Source organism: Bacillus rossius, chromosome 1, assembly GCF_032445375.1.
Source record: "Bacillus rossius redtenbacheri isolate Brsri chromosome 1, Brsri_v3, whole genome shotgun sequence".
NCBI classification, from domain to species: domain Eukaryota; kingdom Metazoa; phylum Arthropoda; class Insecta; order Phasmatodea; family Bacillidae; genus Bacillus; species Bacillus rossius.
The window spans coordinates 375,064,699-375,088,208 of NC_086330.1; the positions used below are offsets into that span (position 1 = coordinate 375,064,699).

The 23,510-nt window shown below is 37.8% G+C and overlaps 2 protein-coding genes across 2 annotated transcripts in view; one reads left to right on the forward strand and one right to left on the reverse strand.

Moving 5' to 3' along the window:
* Positions 1-23,510, reverse strand: part of LOC134528528 (ras-related and estrogen-regulated growth inhibitor-like) — a 320,542-nt gene that overhangs the window by 221,935 nt on the left and 75,097 nt on the right. The window lies entirely within an intron of this gene.
* Positions 16,893-19,603, forward strand: LOC134530696 (putative gustatory receptor 2a). Its single transcript, XM_063365783.1, has one exon. The coding sequence runs from the start codon at positions 16,908-16,910 to the stop codon at positions 18,123-18,125; it is 1,218 nt and encodes a 405-aa protein (XP_063221853.1). The 5' UTR covers positions 16,893-16,907; the 3' UTR covers positions 18,126-19,603.

The window sequence follows — 23,510 nt, forward strand, 5'->3', positions numbered from 1 at the left end:
GAGAGTCCAGACATAAACAAGTGCGTGTCGCCCTGAGGCGCCGTGCCGGGAATTGAATTGTGGAATGTGAAGGTGGTAGTGCGGCCGGGGCAGAGGGGGGAGGGCAGTCGTCTCGCCAAGTGCCCCGTAACTCAGGACGGGAGGAGATGAAGGATGCCTCAGCTACGGACCCAGCATGGGTAATGGGCATCCGTTATGCGTCCTTGAGAGGTGACAAGGCTGCTGGCCTCCTGTGCTCACACGGCCAGCAGAACATATCCCAGTGATCGATGTTTACGAAAAGCACTCAGAAACACGCCGAGGGTGTTAATTTCTTATACGAAAAGAAATATTCACGGATAATTACAGATGTTTGTAAATTTGTACATTTACATGAAAACAACTGCATCAGTACAAAATAGTGTTCGCAGTAGTGCTCGGTTCGAATTTTTAACCTGAGCATTTATGCCTTGTGTTGTCACAGTAACTTGAGTAGTTAAAGGTTATTTGCTAACCCTTCCATGAGTAGCTTTCCAGTATTAACTGCGCGCGTTAATAAACTGATAAAACAAAACAACTTCCAGTCCAATTATTGAATATTCGATTATCTTTTCCGTGGTTGAAAAAAATTATGCTTAAATGTAGTATCATTTAAAATATAAAATTATGCCATAATTTTCGTAGAAAATACACAGTATTATTTTTTAAAAAAATATTTAATACATGCAAAACTAACCATAGCAATATGTTGTGTTAATTTACAATACCTTTCTTGGCAACTTGTTTCCAAGCGAATCTTTTGGAAAACTACAGGAAATTTTTCTTCTGTGCACGAAACAACCCGAACAGATTCTTGAAAGCCTCAAGGGACTCGCATTACATTTTTACCTTCATTCCTCTGCCATATAAGGTCATGGTCAGCGCTGAAAGGTCACAGCTGCCCTCTGCGCGCCAGTCCTCAGACTTGCGCTTAAGCCCCCCCCCCCCCCATGCCCATTTCCCGCTATAACTTCTGTTGTGCCCACGGGTATAATAATGTGCATGGAAGTTTGTATAGCAGATACCTAGAATGTTAACAGAAAACCAGCCAACGCAGTTGCCGACACACACAAGCACATCGGGGAAGGATACATCTGTTGTCAATTAAAAAAAATACTGAACGAATATTATAATTTTGGTTGTTTATGTTAAGAATTATGTAACACAGTGAAAGATTTTTTTTTAAATTTTATCTTCTATATTTCGTTTTAAAAACATAGAAACGTTATTTTAGTATTCAAAAACAAATACAGAACAATTTTGAAATTAACGAGATTGTATTTTTTATTGGTAGGTTTTTTTTTTCAAAACCTAATAATATAACATTTAAAGGATGCAAGGGAAAATTAATTTTCTTTAATGTAGTTACTTTATGATATATTTATAATTTTATTAAACAGACAGTTCATCTACCTAATTCACAGTATTAATTCTGATAATTTCATTGCAATATTAAAAAAGCTACCGATTCACATATTTTATATATGTTACTTGATTACTAACTTATGTGCCTACTAAGGTTTTTATGATTTTTTTTTTTTTAACCTTCAAACGCTATTTTTCATTCCTTGCACTAATACTTCGTCGATTAAAAGAAATTTGCTTTCGAACAAAGGTTTAAATAATATTAAGATGGTTTAAAATATATTCGAACGCATTTGATAGTAATGAAGTATTGATTTTATTTATTTCACACACTTGTTTTCAAGTTCGTCGGTTCACCAAAAATTATTTCAAGCAAAGGTTTTAGATAATGCTATTGGAATTATACAATATATTATAACGGATTTGATAGTGTGCCATTGTACTGTTTGGTGGCACTTGCTCAACTTTATTTACTTAATAATTATTTTCTTTTGTTTTAATGGCGAACTGGTTTCCACACATTTTTATTATTCAATTTGGTATTTGTTAATTTAATATGTCATATTTAAATATTTAAAGTTTACTTCTGAACAAAGTTGTAATTGTTTATAATAATTATAAGTATGTGTAACTTTAAAAAGTTGGAACACATCAAGTTTGTTATTGTGCCAACGTATTTTCAAACTTATTATTAATCATGTTTTATTACTATTTAATTATTTTAGTAAATATGTAAAAGTATATTTCATCAATTATAAGTTCACTTGTGGTAAAATATTGTCAAGTAATAATCGATACATATGGTATTTCCAAAAAGTACTCTTAGACCAGGGTCGATAATTTTAAAAATGGTAAAAAGTGAAAACAAATTATAGTAGGATAAAACCCGTTAAAAAAGATCGAGAATATAACAAAAATGAAAGGAAAAATAATTTACGGGCGATCTGAGGTCGGGAAGTGGAAGGGGGTGAGTTTTTAAGGGTAAAAAACGGTGTATCTCGATTTCCGGCAAAACTACAAGTCCTATGGAAAAAGATTAAATGACAAAGTTGTAGGTAATAAAGAGACCTACAACTTTTGTGATTACACTTTTTTCACATAACCTAAAAATTCATGTGAAAAATTCAAATAATCAAGTTTTTGGTTTTTTATTTTTATCTTATGCAAAAAAAATTCTTTTTCACGAAATTTGGTGAAAACTTGCCTTTTTATGTCCTAAACACACTGTAATTTGTTTGATTTGAAATATTTATTTTTTCACCTTATTTCGACTTAATATCGAAAAAACACCCTAATTTTCAATCGAAAATTCTCGCGTCAAAATATCAGCTTTTTAAAAAAAGTCGGAGAGTTTTTTGTTCGTTGATATCTCTTCTTTCTGATAATGTAAAAAAATATATACATTACTATGGTAAATGTTCTCAGAAAATGCAAAGAAAAGAAAAAAACTCGAATCCAAATTTTTTTTAAATCACTATGTACAATTTTGAGCTATTTAGTAAAATTTACACTTTAATTACTTTAAAAACGTAAGATTCTATGTTACATTGATAAACAAAAAAATACAAATCGAAATATACTACTATAATTAACAACCAAATAAGTTAATATTTAATAAGACATCTACAATATTTTGAAAAAGTTGTAGAATATTCTTTAAATTATGTGCATAGATGCCTATTTATTGCTATTTTAAGATAACTTATATACCTGAGTTACCCACAGAAGTTGCAGCAGAACAACATTGTTACAGGGAATATTATCAACTTCAAACTTGGCTAGGTAACGAACTGACAGCAACAGATTGGGGCTGGAAGCAACATCAACGTGGGATTATGCCCAAATTTACAGAGAAGGAGTTAATTCCGGAAATATTGCTCAAAACTATTTGCTGCAGCTGTGAAACTGGATGTAACAGTTTAAAATGTGGCTGCCGAAAACATGGCTTAAAATGCACAAATTTTTGCTCAAATTGTCATGGTTCTGAAAAATGCACCAATGTGGAAGAAAAAACCTACGAGGAAGTTAGTGATTCAGATGAAATTGTGGATGAAGGACCAATTCAGACTAAAAATATTATTGGATACGAAGACGGTGATGGTCTTGAAGATTTCGAAGATCTACTATAATCGGGAAGGTTTGTCGAATCTAACGATGAAGAAATGCCACCGAAGAGACAAAAAGTAATGGATAAGTGATTTGGGTTCAAGATAAGATTTATAAATAAGAAGATTAATGCATTTTAAAATATTATTATGAATAATAATAATCAGTATAAAGTATCAAAATTCAATATTACGATTTACATTTCTATTCATATATTATGAGATTTTCTATGGCATAAATGTAATTAGAAATTAACAAATCAACTTTTTGACTAAAAAAATTGCAGCAATCACGTTTTTTAATTGAAATCCCCCCTTTAAATCCTATCTTTAATATTTAGAACAACTATTTTTGCATGTTTCTTGCAATCTTTATTATTAATGGATTTGTAATTTTTTTGTTTATCAATGTAACATAGAATCTTACGTTTTTCAAGTAATTAAAGTGTAAATTTTACTAAATAGCTCAAAATTGTACATAGTGATTTAAAAAAAATTTCGGATTCGAGTTTTTTTTCTTTTCTTTGCATTTTCTGAGAACATTTACCATAGTAATGTATTTTTTTTTTTTTAATTTTCAGAAAGAAGAGATATCAACGAACAAAGAACTCTCCGACTTTTTTTAAAAAGCTGATATTTTGACGCGAGAATTTTCGATTGAAAATTAGGGTGTTTTTTCGATATTAAGTCGAAATAAGGTGAAAAAATAAATATTTCAAATCAAAAAAAAATTACAGTGTCTTTAGGACATAAAAAGGCAAGTTTCCACCAAATTTCGTGAAAAAGAATTTTTTTTTGCATAAGATAAAAATAAAAAACCAAAAACATGATTATTTGAATTTTTCACATACATGTTTAGGTTATGTGAAAAAAGTGTAATTACAAAAGTTGTAGGTCTCTTTATTACCTACAACTTTGTCATTTAATATTTTTCCATAGGACTTGTAGTTTTGCCGGAAATCGAGATACACCGTTTTTTACCCTTAAAAACTCACCCCCTTCCACTTCCCGACCAAAGATCGCCCGTAAATTATTTTTTCCTTTAATTTTTGTTATATTCTCGACCTTTTTTAACGGGTTTCATCTTACTATTATTTTTTTTTGTTTCAAAATTTACCGACCCTGGTCTAACTAGTACTATGTTCAATGCTCTTCTTCGTCTTGCCGTGAGCAAGAAAGAACTTTCCTTTTCAACACCTTGACGCCATGTTTACATAGTGAAAATTCGTACCTGTGGGAGTTTGTGAATTTTAACATGCTTTAAGCATTGTTACACCGCACTAAGTGGTGAGTTTTTCAGAACTATTTATTAAGAACGTCTGGTAATGTTTGTAGCACCGGGCGTGTTAAAATACATTTCTTATTTTGTTATTAGCGGTCGGCGGGTACCACCCATGCGGTTCACTTGAATCTACCTTGTGCTGTGGTGTTCGAGGCCTGTCCTCATTGGCCCTGAAGCAATGCAGTGACCGCATCTTATCAGGAAAGCCGGCAGCTTATTTATTTTTGGCATGATCTACTAACCTTCAAAAATAATACAATATTGTGATTTTTTTTTTGGAACTGAATCACGTCGGACATTTCGTTTAAAGTCTACAACGCTCTTAGTTAAAAAAAAAATTTGAAACAACGTAACAACTTTGACTAAAATATTATAATAACTATATAAAGGAGAAATTATGTAACAAATAATAATTATAAAAAGTAATTGTGTAACGAAAGTTTAAGATATGTTTTTTTTATAAAAGTCTGTTTCTGAATGTTCATTAATTAACTGTTGTGATAGCGGGGCCCTTGCTAAAAATATAAAATATAAGTATATCTAAATAATAATGTTAAAATGATTACGTAAATTTTGATCCTCGAAATGATATTATGTAAGTAGTCAAGGTGTATAAAAAAACATAAAATAATCTATTATTCAAATAAATTATTTATCTGAATAAAATAATCTATTATTCAAATAAATTATTTATCTGAAATTATTTTATTATTAATTAACTACCCCAATTGTGTAAGTGTGCATGACCAGTCAGCCAATTTTGTCTCAACTAACCTCACATCAAAACACTTCATGAACCTTGGGTCCACGGGCTTTCAGCATCGTCCTACCTCTCACTCATAACCTCGCCTGAGTTATAGAGAGGAAGGTAGTGAGCGGTGCAATAGTCTACCTACCAAACTATTTTTTTTTATCTTCCAACTCTTGTTATTTCCAGCCCTTGCAGCAGAGGTTGGTTACATAAAAATTTACTTAAGACAAACATTTTTGACAGTATGTAGAAAGTTTGAAGTAAATAAAAACTGATTTAACATGGTACGAAAATTGTAAATTTTCTAAATTATACCCATATTTTTTAAACTTCTTGTAGTAATGGTTTTTCTTATCAAAAAATTTTTAAATAAAATTTTTTAGATTATTTTGAGAAGATTTACAGTTGATTACTACAGATTTTAAAGGTTATCTAATAAGGAAGATAGAATTGTTTTGTCCTTTAACCCTGTTTATTTCACCCTTAGCAGAAATGGTTGGTATTAACAAAAATTGTGTCAGAATTAAGTTTTCAGACATACGATATTTATCAGGTTTACAAACAGTTTGAACGGATTTGTTAGTGTACTTATTAAGGAAGTTAATAATTTTTTTTAACCCCTGTTATTTTCCACCCTATGCAGTTCGGTAGTTTAAAAAAAAATTATTTCGGATAAAAGTTGCAAATAGTATTTTAAGATTTAACAATTAATAAGCACGGATTTAATAGCGTACAAGTTACGTAAATAATAACTTTTCTCTGTCCTTTTTTTAATCCAGCGCAGGAATGTTTTTTCTTATCAATAATTGTTTACAATAAGTTTTAAACAAAAATAATAAGATTTACAAACAATTTGAACGGATTCGATTGTGTGTCTACTAAAGGAGTTATTAATTTTTTTTTGACCCCCAACCCTGGTTTTTTCCACGAATATTTTATGGTTGGTCGTATCAAACCTAAATTTGGACAAAAGTTTTTTGTATTACTTCTACGAGTCTTAATACGTTCAAACGGAAGCGATTTTATTCATATTATAGGAGTTATAACGATATATCTGTTTTTCAAAAACTTCCATTTATGACCCTTAAGTCGGATATTGTCCACTAACAAACTTGACCGAGATTTTCCGTTATTATATTTTCCGTATCATTTTTTTAAGTGATTTGTGGAAAATTACGGCAGTTATCGTGTCCACATATTTGTGATTATAATTACACATGACATACACACACAAACATTTCAGTTGACGATGGTTTTTGGATCTACAGACCATGAAATGAAAAACTATATAAGATTTTTCCGGAACTCACACCATGGTAACGGCACAATAGGTAGTCTTAGAAAATTCCACGGAAGGAACTAGTAAGAAAAATATCACAGCACAGGCGGAAACTGTACTGACGAGACAGTTGCAACTAGAACAGTACATAAATACAAAAAAAGATCTTGTCGCTGTGATTTTCAAGGTCAGCACAAAGTTGTGCTGAATAAAGTCGTAGTTATCTGTTCAACTCGTAACGCTTAGAGCACGGAAAAATTCGCGGATCCATTTCGCCATAGTCTAAAGTTAAACTACACATACCTTTACAAAGATGTGGTATTGGCTGGACCCAAGAGAAAGGCAAGGCAGTTGCGACGACTCACAAGTCAGAAGCCAATGAACTGGCGTCAGTCCTGCGGGTCCAGGCCTAGCGACAGCGCACGTGCGCCATGAAGGAGCGACCCGCGCGCCCACGCACCGGCGGACAGCTGGTGGACAGCTGGTGGACAGCCGGCGGACAGCCCACGTGTGCCATGAAGGAGCGACCCGCGCGCCCACGCACCTGCGGACAGCTGGCGGACAGCTGGTGGACAGCCGGCGGACAGCCCACGTGTGCCATGAAGGAGCGACCCGCGCGCCCACGCACCTGCGGACAGCTGGTGGACAGCTGGTGGACAGCCGGCGGACAGCGAGGCCGTGCGTAATGAAGTTAATGCGCGGGCGATGACCTTGGGCCACATGCCCCCTCTTGCACTCCCGATAATCGCCAGTGTCGAGAGCCCGTCAACTCATCGGCACCTCCGCGGACTGGAAGCCCGGGTACAAAGGCAAGGCTGCGCGGCAGGAAGTCTTGCGGACGACAACAAGACACCGGAAAATATCGCTGATTCATTTCGCTCTATAAATATACCTTTATACTGCTTTTGCTATTGGCTCACTGTCCATCACGACGACTCTGGGCCAATGAGAAACCCTCAGCCAAAGAAGTATCGAATCACAGGAAAACCAGTTGAGACGACTCGTAAGTCAGCAGCCAATGATAGAGCGTCAGTTGCCCGAGCATACAGAGGACGGAGCAGTATGTCCTCGAAGTCTTTGAAACAGCTTATTTTTGCAGTCCCGACCGACAACTGAACGACATATTTCTGGGGACTGGATAAAAACGAGGATTCAATCACCTATATGCTAGACTCCACTGCCCATCGTATACTCTGGCAAATAACGCCAGTTCAATGGCTGATGGCTTGCGAGTCGTCTCAACTGGTTTGCCTGTAATTTGATACTTCTTTGGTTAAGAGTTACTCATCGGCCCAGAGTAGTCCAGGCAAAGAGTGTGCCAAAAGAAAAGCAACTAAAATGTATATGTATTTGAATGTTAGCCTATTGAGAAATGAATCCGCGAATTTTTCCTGTCTGTACTCACAGTGCTCATTCGACTATGCAGAGGCCGGACACGTTTCATCCATTAGACGGAAGACTGTGTCACACTGTTTCTCCCTGTTTATTATTGAATTCTCACTGTCACCCAGAGCTTGTAGCCTGTGATCCGTGAGCCAACCAACATAGTAAAGCAGTTGTGTTCCGAATGAATTCATTATATCCTAGTACACACACATTAAACATGAAATCTCGAAATAAGCCCCGCAAAAAGATTTCAAGTAAATTACAGTGCTTTCTTTCAAGCATGAAATTTTTATTTTATTGAGTATCCATTCTGATTAATGACTCATTTTACTGTCTAAATAAGTCTAGCCAGTTGATGATAATGTCCACAGTTTCTTGAGGAAATAAACACGATCAAATAGTGATCTGTTCAGGTCCTAAAAAAAAGAACACCGTTTGAAACACAACGAAAACCAGTTTTTTTTATATATATAAGCTTTGAAAATAGATTCCCGGCAAGCCGCCGAAGACTTCTGAAGGCCGGTCGGTGTGTTTCATTGCTTCCTACCTTAATTGCTCAACCGAATATTTCCTTCCTCTCCGACACCAGTCCGGCAGGCTCTGTGTTATCCACGTCCCGCCGCCGGGTGGTGTCTGCTGGCCACGGCAAGGGCCCCGCTCAAGTGAACCCAAGAGCCAGTTTCCACAGTACACAGAAACCCAAGAGCGCCAGCTCCGATTGCACACAGAACCCAGTTTCCATCCACAGCACACAGAAATCCACGAGCACCAGTTTCCCTAGCACACAGAAACCTACGAGCGCCAGTTTCCCCAGCATACAGAAACCCAAATGCGCCAATTTCCCCAGCATACAGAAACCCAAGAGCGCCAGCTCCGATAGCACACAGAACCCAGTTTCCATCCACAGCACACAGAAACCCAAGAGCGCCAGCTCCGATAGCACACAGAACCCAGTTTCCATCCACAGCACACAGAAACCCAAGAACGCCAGTTTCCATCCACAGCACACAGAAATCCACGAGCACCAGTTTCCCTAGCACACTGAAACCTACGAGCGCCAGTTTCCCCAGCATACAGAAACCCAAATGCGCCAGCTCCGATAGCACACAAAAACCCAAGTGCGCCTGTTTCCCCAGCATGCATAAAAACCTTTTATTTTGTATTCTAACGAAAGATTCCTTTGGAAGCCAGTTTCCAAGAAATAGTTTATGATATTTAAGAAAAATATAATACATTTGTACAACTCTTTGCTGTGGGTATTTTTACATGTATGAAATATGTTTTTTGATACATTGCTGAAAATACCTTGTTGCCCCTACAAATTTTTAGAATTTATATTTTTATTTATATAAGTGTTGTGGCCGGCAGGGCCACATTTTTACTTGTAATTTATTTTTGTTGCTGGTCTCTAGTTTTATATGGTTTTTTATTTCACGTATTTTTACGCCTTTTTTAATTAATGTTAATTTATCTGTAATTTTTTTTAATTATATTTGTTTCTGTTAATTAGTTATATGCCGTTTGGTAGCTATCGATTATGAGTTTAAGAACATCGATTGTGTTTCACGTAAATACCACTTGGCGAGCGCCCGGCGTTTGGCTGATGACGTCAGACATTCGGCTTGCCGGGAAGAAAAAATCAGCTGGGCCGGCCAGAGTTTGTGGCGAGCGACCGTCGAGGACAGAGCCATGTGACGGCGCGGACTGGTGTGCCGGACGGCAACGGGCGGCGAAGAGTATAGGGGTGGAGGCTCCACGCTGGGTGACAGGGCAATGGTTTGCCCTGTGATACTGGACTTATCAAGGTAAAGAGAGGCCGCAATTTTGATTTTTACCCTCGTGGTGCTGCACTGGTTTTTGGCAAACCTAGTGAACTGTGTATTTTCCCATACTAAATTTTATTTGGACGGAACTTTTATTAGCCAGTTTGGTGAAGAGGCCCATTTGTTTCACACGTTGTTCCAGTGTGGGATTTTTTTAAAAGGTCGCCCGTTTGCCTGTAGTTGTAATAAAAGTATAAGTTTGGAAGAAACGAACATTTTGCAATTTGTTTTTGAGACTTTGTCTTCGGAATTGGCATACTTAAAGTTGCATTTAGCTAATATATCAGCTTGTGCAGTATTATTAAAAGTATGCGATCGGTATTGGACTACATGCGCAGCCTGATGTTGGTTGGTGCGGCCATTCTACGTTTTTATGAAATCATTGGCAAGTTAATAAAGAAGTAAGACTTTGTTTGAAGTATATGATAAAAACTTCGGTGGTAACATAGTTATGTTACGTGAAGAGTTTTTGCTACATTTCCCTTAAAAAAAAATAAGATAATTTTTTTTTTGGTCATCGTTCACGCCTTTGTGAATTCGTACCTATGGCCCGGCGTGGCATTAGACTCTGGAGTTGGTGAGGAAGGTCAGGAAGCCAGCGCACGCCTAGGATATTAACTTTGTTTTTTTTGGCAAGTCTTTAGCAACGAACATCTGAAGAAAGACTAAACCGTTGATTGAGAGTTTAAGAACTTTATTTAAATAATTTGTTTGTACTTCAGTATTATTTTTGTAGATTTTTTATATATTTGTATTGATTGTCTTGTTTGATTTTTGGTATTAGGGCAGTCAGTAAATTTTGATATTTTATAGTGGCCACGCCTCACGCCCTTATATATTTTTATACTTGTTGTTATCAGTATTTATATTTTTACGATTTTTTAAAGGTTATTGTTAGTATCGCAAATGGGGATAAGATGCTGCCATTATTAACGTCAGCTTTTGTAACTAAGCTTGTATGGTTATGTATAGTAAAAATTATTTTTGCAAATTTCTATTTTTTAATAACATACGTCCAAAGTCTTGCCTCTTGTTTGTTTAATGGTTACTCTACTATTATATCCTTTGAATTTTTTGGCCTGACCCCTGGGCAGTGGTGTGGGGAATTTATATTGTTTAGCTTTTTTATGCCTGGTTTTAATATTTATTTTTTCCCTTCGCGCCCAGAGTGAGTCGGGGACGCAACCCCTCTTCCAATTGAGGAGGAAGAAGGGTTACAACCTGCGCCACTCTGCTAGGCAGAGACTTTGGACTTTTGCGATTTTGCTAACTTTTTTGATTTTTTTAATAATGGCAGTTTCTTGGATTTATAAACTTCCCAAAGAACAGGTTTACGCTAATTTGCAAGCTGCGGGAGCAGGATCAGCACCAGGAATTTTAGTGGTCTTTTAGATTTCCAGTGATGGTTTTGATTTTTTTCCTGTGAGGTTATAGTTTTTATAGTTCTTTGCTTTAGTTTGCAACCTTTAGTTATTGATAATTTTGAGAGAGAAGGTTTTGTCTAATACGTTTCGGTCTTGACTTTGGAGCTTGTTTGTTTTGTTTTGGCATACTTAGATCCCGTTTGTTCGGTTTGTGAGTTTAGTTTGTCTTTTCCGTTACTTGTTGGAAAATCCTTCTCTTGTTTTTTTTTTTTTGAGCGTTGAAATTTTGACTGAGGCTTTGGAGGCAAGTTTTCCTTGTTGCAGGTTTGTTTGTTTGAGTTTGGGCTGGTTTGTTGGATTAGAAGTTTTTGAGAATACTTTGTCTCCAAGTCCAAGGTTTTTTTTTTGACGTTTTAGTTTTTTAAGGTTGCTGTTTAAATTTTTTTTTGTTCAAGGCGGAGGTTGTGGCCGGCAGGGCCACATTTTTACTTGTAATTTATTTTTGTTGCTGGTCTCTAGTTTTATATGGTTTTTTATTTCACGTATTTTTACGCCTTTTTTAATTAATGTTAATTTATCTGTAAATTTTTTAATTATATTTGTTTCTGTTAATTAGTTATATGCCGTTTGGTAGCTATCGATTATGAGTTTAAGAACATCGATTGTGTTTCACGTAAATACCACTTGGCGAGCGCCCGGCGTTTGGCTGATGACGTCAGACATTCGGCTTGCCGGGAAGAAAAAATCAGCTGGGCCGGCCAGAGTTTGTGGCGAGCGACCGTCGAGGACAGAGCCATGTGACGGCGCGGACTGGTGTGCCGGACGGCAACGGGCGGCGAAGAGTATTGGGATGGAGGCTCCACGCTGGGTGACAGGGCAATGGTTTGCCCTGTGATACTGGACTTATCAAGGTAAAGAGAGGCCGCAATTTTGATTTTTACCCTCGTGGTGCTGCACTGGTTTTTGGCAAACCTAGTGAACTGTGTATTTTCCCATACTAAATTTTATTTGGACGGAACTTTTATTAGCCAGTTTGGTGAAGAGGCCCATTTGTTTCACACGTTGTTCCAGTGTGGGATTTTTTTAAAAGGTCGCCCGTTTGCCTGTAGTTGTAATAAAAGTATAAGTTTGGAAGAAACGAACATTTTGCAATTTGTTTTTGAGACTTTGTCTTCGGAATTGGCATACTTAAAGTTGCATTTAGCTAATATATCAGCTTGTGCAGTATTATTAAAAGTATGCGATCGGTATTGGACTACATGCGCAGCCTGATGTTGGTTGGTGCGGCCATTCTACGTTTTTATGAAATCATTGGCAAGTTAATAAAGAAGTAAGACTTTGTTTGAAGTATATGATAAAAACTTCGGTGGTAACATAGTTATGTTACGTGAAGAGTTTTTGCTACATTTCCCTTAAAAAAAAATAAGATAATTTTTTTTTTGGTCATCGTTCACGCCTTTGTGAATTCGTACCTATGGCCCGGCGTGGCATTAGACTCTGGAGTTGGTGAGGAAGGTCAGGAAGCCAGCGCACGCCTAGGATATTAACTTTGTTTTTTTTTGGCAAGTCTTTAGCAACGAACATCTGAAGAAAGACTAAACCGTTGATTGAGAGTTTAAGAACTTTATTTAAATAATTTGTTTGTACTTCAGTATTATTTTTGTAGATTTTTTATATATTTGTATTGATTGTCTTGTTTGATTTTTGGTATTAGGGCAGTCAGTAAATTTTGATATTTTATAGTGGCCACGCCTCACGCCCTTATATATTTTTATACTTGTTGTTATCAGTATTCATATTTTTACGATTTTTTAAAGGTTATTGTTAGTATCGCAAATGGGGATAAGATGCTGCCATTATTAACGTCAGCTTTTGTAACTAAGCTTGTATGGTTATGTATAGTAAAAATTATTTTTGCAAATTTCTATTTTTTAATAACATACGTCCAAAGTCTTGCCTCTTGTTTGTTTAATGGTTACTCTACTATTATATCCTTTGAATTTTTTGGCCTGACCCCTGGGCAGTGGTGTGGGGAATTTATATTGTTTAGCTTTTTTATGCCTGGTTTTAATATTTATTTTTTCCCTTCGCGCCCAGAGTGAGTCGGGGACGCAACCCCTCTTCCAATTGAGGAGGAAGAAGGGTTACAGTGTAAATATAATCGAATATCAACCATTGTACTTTATTCCGCGTTATTATGATTGTTAATATGCGCTGTTAATAATCGAAATCTATTTAGGGAAACGTTTACAAATAACTTTAACTGTTGGAGGATTTTTGGACCGCACAAAGCACTATTGCCCGGGCAAGAATCCGAACCCAGGATTAAGTACTGCGAACAGTATTTCGTAGTGATACCGGTGTTTTCATGTAAATGTACATATTTACTCATAGCTGTAATCTTACATCATTATTTCAGTTCCATTTACAAGACCATGTTAGAGTGTAACTCCACTTAATCAGGATAAGTTTGCATGCTTTGGCGACTGTCCCTTCACACTTTTCACGTTGACCGAGTTTCAACTCTGCAGTGAAGTGTAATTTTCTCACCGCAATCTCCAACAAAGATAGCGTATACTCCTTGCAATATTCTTACCGCAATCATTAACGAAGATAACATACCGCTTCCAATCTGCTCACCGAAATCGTTAACAAACAACATGAACTACTCGCAATGTGCTCACAACAATCCTACTCGAAGATCTCACACTGCTTGCAATTTTGCTCATTGCAATCCTCTACAAATATCAGTAAAAAAAACTTCAGAATGTTATTACACTCGCTAAATGCACTATATTAAAAATAACAAATAAATAATGGTATTTTGAAGGAAAAAAAAGGTTGATGGATATAATTAAATTGGAAAATAGAAAGCATCCACAAAGTTCCAATCATGGGCAGAAGATATCGACAAGTCTTTCGCTGCCTGAACGATAACACGCACGTCACTTTCTGGGTAAACATCACAGCAGAAACTTGACAAGTAAAACAGTGTGACAGCGAACACGATAATAATGGACTACCGCAGTGTCAATACCAAAGAAGCGTCCAAAATCAATTGTCTGGGTCGTTGAGGTGAACTTGAAGTCAGTGGATAAGCGTCCTTTCGCCAGGTCGGCCATATAACTCGACGAGAGAAGCGGTAAGTGCAATAAGTGTATAAATAAGATGCATCTAACACTATAACTGTAAAACAAAATATAGGGAAACCAAATCCAACTTACTCATGATAGACAAAATGAGTTCACACTTTAATAGAATGTCGGCAAATATTATCTTGCCTGATTCAAAGAGTACAGATTTGCTGTCTACACTAACTTGTGCTAACTTGCTATATATGCAGCTAACGAATGAATAGTTTAGTATAGAAGAGACGCAAGAAAATGGTGAAATATAGTATTATGTGGTGACTCTTGATTACTTTTATATGATTGAGTATGATTAAAAAAAATTATCTTAATAAATATGGAGAGGTTTTGCATTTTCACTCGACATCCATTAGCACTAACTTAATTAACAATAAGGTCCAATTTTTGCTATCATGCAGCTTAATAAATTAAGAAAACTTAAAATACTTACCTAATCACACATACGGTTTGCAGAGCTTCAGAAATAACCACATGATTTGAAAAATGGCCAAGATATCCGAGTGTTGTGTCCTTGATCCCAGCGGCCATCTTGGATTCTATCATTTATGACTATGATTTCACATCCACCATTTTGATTTCCACCATCTTGGTTTCTAGAACTTTCGGCTATTTTGAATTGTGACATCATCGTTACAATTTTCGTTACGGCTGCCATCTAGAAAAGCTAAAATTTTCATTTTAAAAAATTGGAAAAATTTTAAAATTTATAAAAAAAGTATATTCCATAATACTAAAATATATTCCACATTTTTTATTATGAGATCATGTTCGCCATATTGAAAATCCGTAATTATTATGCTATAAAATTGGAAAATATTTTAAAATATATATAAATTATTTAAATACAATTTTAATAAAATTTTAATTAAAATGCACTTACATCATAAAGTTCGGAATTCTTAGTTCGAACCTGGCGAGGACAAAATAAAAATGGCGATGGATTCTTCCTCCACAAAGGCCACTGACAGACTGGCCTCCCACAGCTAATATTTATGTACTATATATAACAGCAGCCAATATGATGTCATGCCTGCCATCTTGTTTTAATCTACTGGGGGCCGCCATATTTTCTTCTACTGGAGGCCACCAGCTTGGATTGTGACATCACAGCAACCATATTGAATTCAGAGTTCAGGCGACCGCCATCTTGGATTCTTACATCATAGTCGCCAACTTGTTTTCTTCTGCTGGAGGCAGCCATCTTTATTTTCAGTACTTGTTACCAGGAGCGCTAGTGTCACGCAGTCCACATGTCTGCCAGAGTGCACTGCCGCCATATTGGTTTAATTTTATTAATGTTTTTTTAGAAGAGTGAAAATGGTTAAAAGCATGTTTTAAAAATAATAACTTGGCATAAAACACCTGGTAAAGATTCTTGAAAGCACGCAAGGTACTTATTTCTAAGCCATTATAGGTTGTAGTTACCACTCAAAAACTATCGTTGTCTTATGCATTACGAGAAAAATGCGCGTCTGTTTAGAGCACTGCACTTAGGTTCGACACCGCGCTAGAAGCACCAGCTAGCGTCTCTCTTATCATCCCGCCTCAATAACAAAAATTCCCCTTGGACTAGATGGGTATTAACGTTAAGTCTCGTGTTAGTATCGAACTGGTAGCCTAACGGACGTCGAGGTCTCAGTTTGGAAAATCATTGTTCAATATAATAAACGATAATATGGTGATATTATGAAAAGATGTTTCGCAACACGATAGAGAAAAAAAACAGTAATTTCATCACTCTGCTTTGATTGAAAGAAATATATATTTATTTATACATATATTTGAAATTGCTAAGTTTATATCAGATTAATCATTAACATACCATAACACAGTGATTGCACTCTCATCGGCCATTATTGGGCTACTACTTTCGATAATCGGATCCATCAATAAAATAAATATCATAGATGTTACCACAGCTCATCAAAGCCTAATAAACAATACAATTTTCGCGCGAATAATCACTATCTTTCGAGACAACTGTATTTCGCGAAAATATTTTGTGCCAAAATATTTCTAAAATCATCGTAGGGCCTTTTTACAGTTGTGGTTGGTCGATTCACTCTTAACAGGAAGGTTCTTTCCAGGCAAGTCAGCCTTTGGCAGAACGACTTGATCCTCATTGGCCCAGGCAAGAGCAGACAGTGATTCTGTCACCGATTGTGACCAATAACGAGAGACTCGAAATAAAATTGACACGGTGTGTTAAGTCCATACGCGCAGTCAAGTTTTCTTGCGAAACACAGGTGTGTTTAACAATCTCTTGAAATAGGTTTTACAAACCTATTTAAATATAAAACGTTAAACTTTAGCAAAATAACGGATCTAAATTTGTAGCATTAACACAGAAATTTTTATGTTAACTTTTTTTTTTTTTTAGGTAAAATGGCATCAATGATTACCACGGACTTTACCGAATGTCTGAAACCATTTCAGATTACGTTGAAGTTATTTGGACTAGAGACTTGTCAACTGATCCCACAAGAAGTCAATGGAGACGGCACACGTTACAGCTTTAAGAGATCTGCTGCAGCAACTACTTTCTGCGTTCTGATTGGTTTATCTGTGTTCGCTGCCTATGTTGTCAACTTTTACGTAACGACTTATTACGCTAACAATAGTTTACCACTTACAGTCATTACGTCCTATTTAATCTCTACAAGTGTGTCAGTCTCAGTTGCCTTAGTGAGCCTCATAAGCATGCTTATTAACCACAAGAAAAGGTTGGACGTAATACACAGCTTTATTGAAGTGGACAGCATACAAATTGCATGTTCGCATGACTGGTACAGAAAATGGTCTAAGCGTTCAACTGCTTGCATCCTTGGGGTTTTCACTGTACCTATCGGAGCTGTTGTTGTAGGGCTTTGCTCCAACACGAATATATATTCTTACTTCAAAATTGCTGAGGACTTATCCAATTTCGTGGTGTTGGCCGTGGTGCTGCAGTACGTGAACACGGTGCTGCTGGTTCGCCAGAGAGTGCAGGCGCTGAACAGCGAGCTGCGAGGCAGCACCAGGCTGCAGAGAGCTTCACAGAGCAGGGTTCACATGGCCCCGAGCCGCGTGTATGGCCGGCTGCTCGCTCCCGGTGGCTCACTGCAGCACACGGAGACAATCTGCACCATGAGCGCTGTCTACGGCAAACTGCACCGCATCACATGCCTCATCAACTCTGCGTACGGATGGCAAGTCATGTTCTGCATCCTCCTCTGTGTTTCGTCCTTGACTACGGTATTGCATTTTGGCATGCAGTTGAACTTCGAGTCGTCTTACGCAGGGCAACATGAGAACAGCGCTTTTGCAATGACATCTGTCGTTCTGTGGACGCTGTTTTACACAGCGGAGACAATTGCGATAATCCGCGTGTGCAGCGCAACACGGAAGGAAGTCAGCGTCACTAAAAATGAGATCCAACGTTTCCTCCTGACGCCAGGTCTGGACGGGAGAGCCGTCAGAGCGCTGAGGGAGTTCTCTCAGCATATCTCCAGCAGAGAGATTGAATTCAGCGCCGCTGGATTCTTCAATATTGACATGACTTTGCTGGCTTCTATGGCGTGGACTGTGCTTTCGTATCTGCTGGTTCTTATCCAGTTCGACTAAGTTTATGTCTGCAATTCAAACATTAGCTTTTCACCTGCGTCTGTGCTCGCAAGTCCTGTGCTACGCGCTGTTTCAATTGTCGCACGTTGTGTTGGAATATTGCAATTGGTGCCTGATACACTCGTTCTTTAGTATTCGGATAAATAAATATATTTAATGAATAAAAATTTTTAATTGACAAAACAGATATTCGGTGTGAAACACTTGTTATAATATTGTATTAGAATAAATTAATAGTATTAACAATCTTTCATTTTATTAGTTTGCACATATTTTATTTATAATTCTGTGTCCACCAAAACATGCAAAAAATATATGTAATAAACATTCATTGCCAATGATTTATGAAATATAAATTAATCAGTTATACGAATGTCTGAGCTAAAATGTGATTTACATATAAGACAGTTTATTATTGTGTTGTTTTAAGGAAAAATGTTTGTGTAATAAGTATGAATTTGTTTGGAAGATTTCACTATATCAAACCACTTTTTGTGTAAATGTTTTTATGTATCGGGCACTCACCCCACGCGGACTGATTATTAAATTTGGAGTTTATATGTGACCACAGTAAACATCTACCTTTTTATTGATAAAACGAAGAAAATGAGTACTAGCGTTCTACATCGTCAACCAATACAACAACGAACGCCGAAGAAATCATTTTTACATTGAACCTCTTGCCAGGATTTTACCACCTCCTCTGTTTTCATGATCCGGGTTCCTTCCTTGCATCTCTACCAACACAGCTCTACTCTAATTGCAGAGTCGACAACTAAAGTGGTGAGTGAATTCAAATCTTCTCGAATCCAAAACTTGAAACTAAATATATAGGTATCATGGGTCTAATATAAAATAAGGTTCAAAAAATTAAATTGATTCTTTATATTTTTTAATGATCGTTTCACAAACAAAGTTCTCACAATAAATAATTACATAAAAAGTAATTATACGAAAATAATAATTTTTTTTAAATTTCGTTTTAATATATCACAGATTACTATAAATCACTTTTAGCATCGTATATGTTTTTGATTTTAAATATGTTTTTTAATATTTCTAGGGAAAAAATTAACTTTGTTTGTAATGTATTAGTAAAGTTGTTTTTATGTTTTTGGTTATTCTTTTTATTTAACTTAGTTATGTAAGTTATGTTTTATTATCACTTTACATAAACTTTGTAAACAAAATTTGGTTTAGTTGAAGACAAGGTAGCACGCCTTAATTTCGCGACATAAAATATCGATAGAAAAAATAACGTTAAAATATATTTATTGGGGAACGATAATGTACTTCACAGTTTTTAGTGTTGAATTTTCGAAGTAAACTACATTTCCTCCGATATTTTTCTTCGAATCTTTTCCCTCGAATATCAAATATTTTGAATACCGAGGATTCGGTGGTATTCGGGGATGTTATTGGCCAGTCTCCGTCGAGAACTCGTCCACACAGAAAACAATTTCTGTAGTTTTACAAAAGATTTCTTTGGAAACCAGTTGCCAAGAAATAGTTTGTAATACTACAAGAAATATATTGTAACTTTGAACAACACATGGCTATGGTTATTTCTGCATATATGAAATAGGCCTACGTTTTTCATGATAATACTGGGTATTACTTAGGAAATTTGGCGCATAATTTTATACTTCAATTGATGTTTCATTCAAGAATAGTTTATTTTAACCATGGAAAAGATAATAGAGTATTCAATAATTGGACTCCAGAGACGCGCATCAGTAGGACTCGCAAAGGAAACCCGCGCGGCCTCGGGTTTTAACCGAGTCTTCACCGGAGGGCGCTCGTATGCTGTGCGCTGCCCATACACATGCAATAAGCAGAACACTTTAAAATATACAGAAAGTTTACCATAAAACCCAGTTTTGAGGTTTACGTTTTTAAACCCAGTTTCACAGTCCCCTGCGGTGAGGGGCTTCTTAATTCCAGCCCCAACCCCCTCCCGGGATCTACGCCCATGGCCTATTCAGGTGCGCAGTTAAGGGCAAGCTTCAAGGTCGCGGTTGTGAATCACGGTCACCAGATAGTGCTGGGGTGGAGCTGAGAGCGAGAGATCGCAGACAGAGATATGACCGTGGCCTATTCAGGTGCGCAGTTAAGGGGAATGGAAAGTTATTTAGAGAATGGTTGACAAATAACTTTAACTATCGGAGGTAATGGGACACACGAAACATAAATGATGCTCTGGTAAGAATCCGAAACCAGTATTACTGTAAACACTATTTTGTAGCGTTACAGTTTTTTATCATGTAAAGGTAAAAATGTAGAAACATGTGTAATATGGCATGGATATTGCTGTTCCACGCGCGGTGCAGTGTTGGAGGCCGCTCCAGGAGTCGCGACGCTAGCCGCGCCGGCCCGCCTTGGCGGTTCCTTCATAATCGCCTCTAAATTCAAATTACGCCCATGGCAATTAATTCTTGATCCGTGGAGGGGGGAGGGGGTCATTAAGCATGCCGGCCACGCTGCTACTATTCCTTCTCGTTAAGATAAGCTATTGCCCCTGCGCCCAACTATCGGGTGACTTTTAATCTGGTCGGTGAGCAGCGACGCGTTCATCATCTTTCTAATAGCGGCCATGAGTCGCGACAACCTCGGCGGACACTCTTCTTTCCGAATATACACTCTTTTTAATATTCCCGACTCGCTTGGCAACCGAGCTGTCTTTAATTGATTCTTATTTATAGACGACGCCCTTGTCTCAGTCAGGAATGCTCGTAAATCGACCCGTCATAAACCGAGCAGCAGACCTTCGATCTCTGGGGCCGTCGCCACTGGTCGTCGAAGCTGCACGTGATTCATGTTAACGAACAAGTGAAGTGTGAGAATACTTTCAGGTGAGAACCAAAATGCTGAAATAATAATTTAGAGTAATTAAGTATGTACCTGTAGCCTATATCGGTCATTTAATGATCTGGTTGTCCTGAAAATAAACGCAAGTTTTGTTGTGTGTTATGCTAAGACCGTGGGAGTGATTTAATATAATATACACGCATTATTTCAGTAAATGGAAGACTGCACGACCTGAGCCCTCTGTTCGGCATGGCTCTGATTGGTGGACATCTTCGCGCTCCCCTCTCGTGTGAATCTTGCTGAAGTCCATCTCACGCTTAGTTGGCCCTCCGTTGCCATATCGATACCACACAGCTTCTTAACATTTAACATTTTATATTTTACACTATCGTTAATTTTAATAATTATATTATATTTGAATTTATTATATGTTGATTTTATAAAATCATATATAAGTGTCTATTGGCATTATTACAATTGTAGTCAGTCTGAAAGAAAAAAAATAATGATTCAATGCTAAACACAAATAATTATTTTATAGGAGAAACTATTTGCAGCATTCGGTTACTATTAATAAGGCATTTCGTTAAATTATGTGCCTCGCTCAAACAGAACCCATTTAAAAAATATTAAATAATACAAAAAGTGTTTACATATACGGTTGAAACCAAGATATCGTATTTTAATTTAGAAGTAAAACTTAAAGATTATAATTAATAATTATCATTCAACAGGAAATTGTATTTTCAAAATAATCATTCCTAATTTCTCTTTTACAACGAACAATGTTTTAAGAAACATTAAAATATTTCTTTAATGACATTATAAAGACATTTCTAAAGTGTCTGCGCTCTATGGCATGTATCTGGTAACAGAGCACACGGAAACAAGGCCAGCGCTATTGTAAAGAGAGATCTCTGTAAACTAGGGAGTATCCACCACTAGTCCAGCCCCCAGCCCACAGCACTCTGGAGAGGGATGCTGGCTGAGCACGCGACGGCTCATCGTGTGCAGCGAATAAACCAGCTACAAGAATGGCATAGGTATGTCCTGAGCTGTCTGCAGTGCCTCCCTCCAGGCGAGTCATTGCTAGAGATGGAGGCGCATACGCCATGTTGACATTTTCATTTTCTCGACAATACTACTTATTAGGGGCTATTTATATAAATTTAACGCTAACTAGTTTGAATTTGTTGTTCTATCACAAACATCAACAGTTATTTCCTAATGTTCTATAATGGGTGTAAAAAAGGGCACACATGATAGTAATACAAACACTTGCGCGCCATTATATAACACTTATAAAATATTTGTAACAGAACAAAAAATGCAATCTAGGCATAGTTTTGAATTTACATAAATAGCACTTAAATAATAGTAATAATAATAGTAATCAACATGGCGTGTAAGACACCACCTTAAGGTATCCGACATACCTGGGCAGAGATACGGTGTGCATTGCTGCAGATAAAACCACACGTTTTGAAAACTGCTCGAGACACACGACTGGGTCTGTTTACGAAAAGCATTTGAAAGTACGCTGACGACGGCTGAGTAGTTCTGTTTCCGTATTTCGTTGCTAAAATGTATTTTTAGAAGAGTCAGTGGCTACAATACATGTTTTTGGAATAATTTTAAGCCATGGAACATCCGGTACAGATTCTTGAAAGCACTTAAAGGATTCGCGTTACACCTTTATCTTCATTTTCCCGCCATATAATGTTACGGTTATTGTCCACATATCACAGTTGCCCTACTGAGTAAGTAAGGACAGAAGGTCGTCAGGCGGGATGTAGGAATTGGTTTGCTATGGTGTCGGCCATTTTGTAGCGGAGGAATGAGCTAATGTCCAATCAGAGCGCGAGTACGCTGAGTTCAAAGCTACCGACATCCCCGTCGCTCCGGCCTGACTTGTTCTGTGGTTGGTCCGCGCACGAGTCCTCAGCCTTGCGCGGTCCACGCACGAGTCCTCAGCCTTGCGCGGTCCACGCACGAGTCCTCAGCCTTGCGCGGTCCACGCACGAGTCCTCAGCCTTGCGCGGTCCACGCACGAGTCCTCAGCCTTGCGCGGTCCACGCACGAGTCCTCAGCCTTGCGCGGTCCACGCACGAGTCCTCAGCCTTGCGCGGTCCACGCACGAGTCCTCAGCCTTGCGCGGTCCACGCACGAGTCCTCAGCCTTGCGCGGTCCACGCACGAGTCCTCAGCCTTGCGCGGTCCACGCACGAGTCCTCAGCCTTGCGCGATCCACGCACGAGTCCTCAGCCTTGCGCGGTCCGCGCACGAGTCCTCAGCCTTGCGCGGTCCACGCACGAGTCCTCAGCCTTGCGCGGTCCACGCACGAGTCCTCAGCCTTGCGCGGTCCACGCACGAGTCCTCAGCCTTGCGCGGTCCACGCACGAGTCCTCAGCCTTGCGCGGTCCACGCACGAGTCCTCAGCCTTGCGCGGTCCACGCACGAGTCCTCAGCCTTGCGCGGTCCGCGCACGAGTCCTCAGCCTTGCGCGGTCCACGCACGAGTCCTCAGCCTTGCGCGGTCCACGCACGAGTCCTCAGCCTTGCGCGGTCCACGCACGAGT

Bases quoted from the DNA above. Each gene is read 5' to 3' on its own strand.
- LOC134530696 (XM_063365783.1), top strand. From the start codon at position 16,908: ATGGCATCAATGATTACCACGGACTTTACCGAATGTCTGAAACCATTT.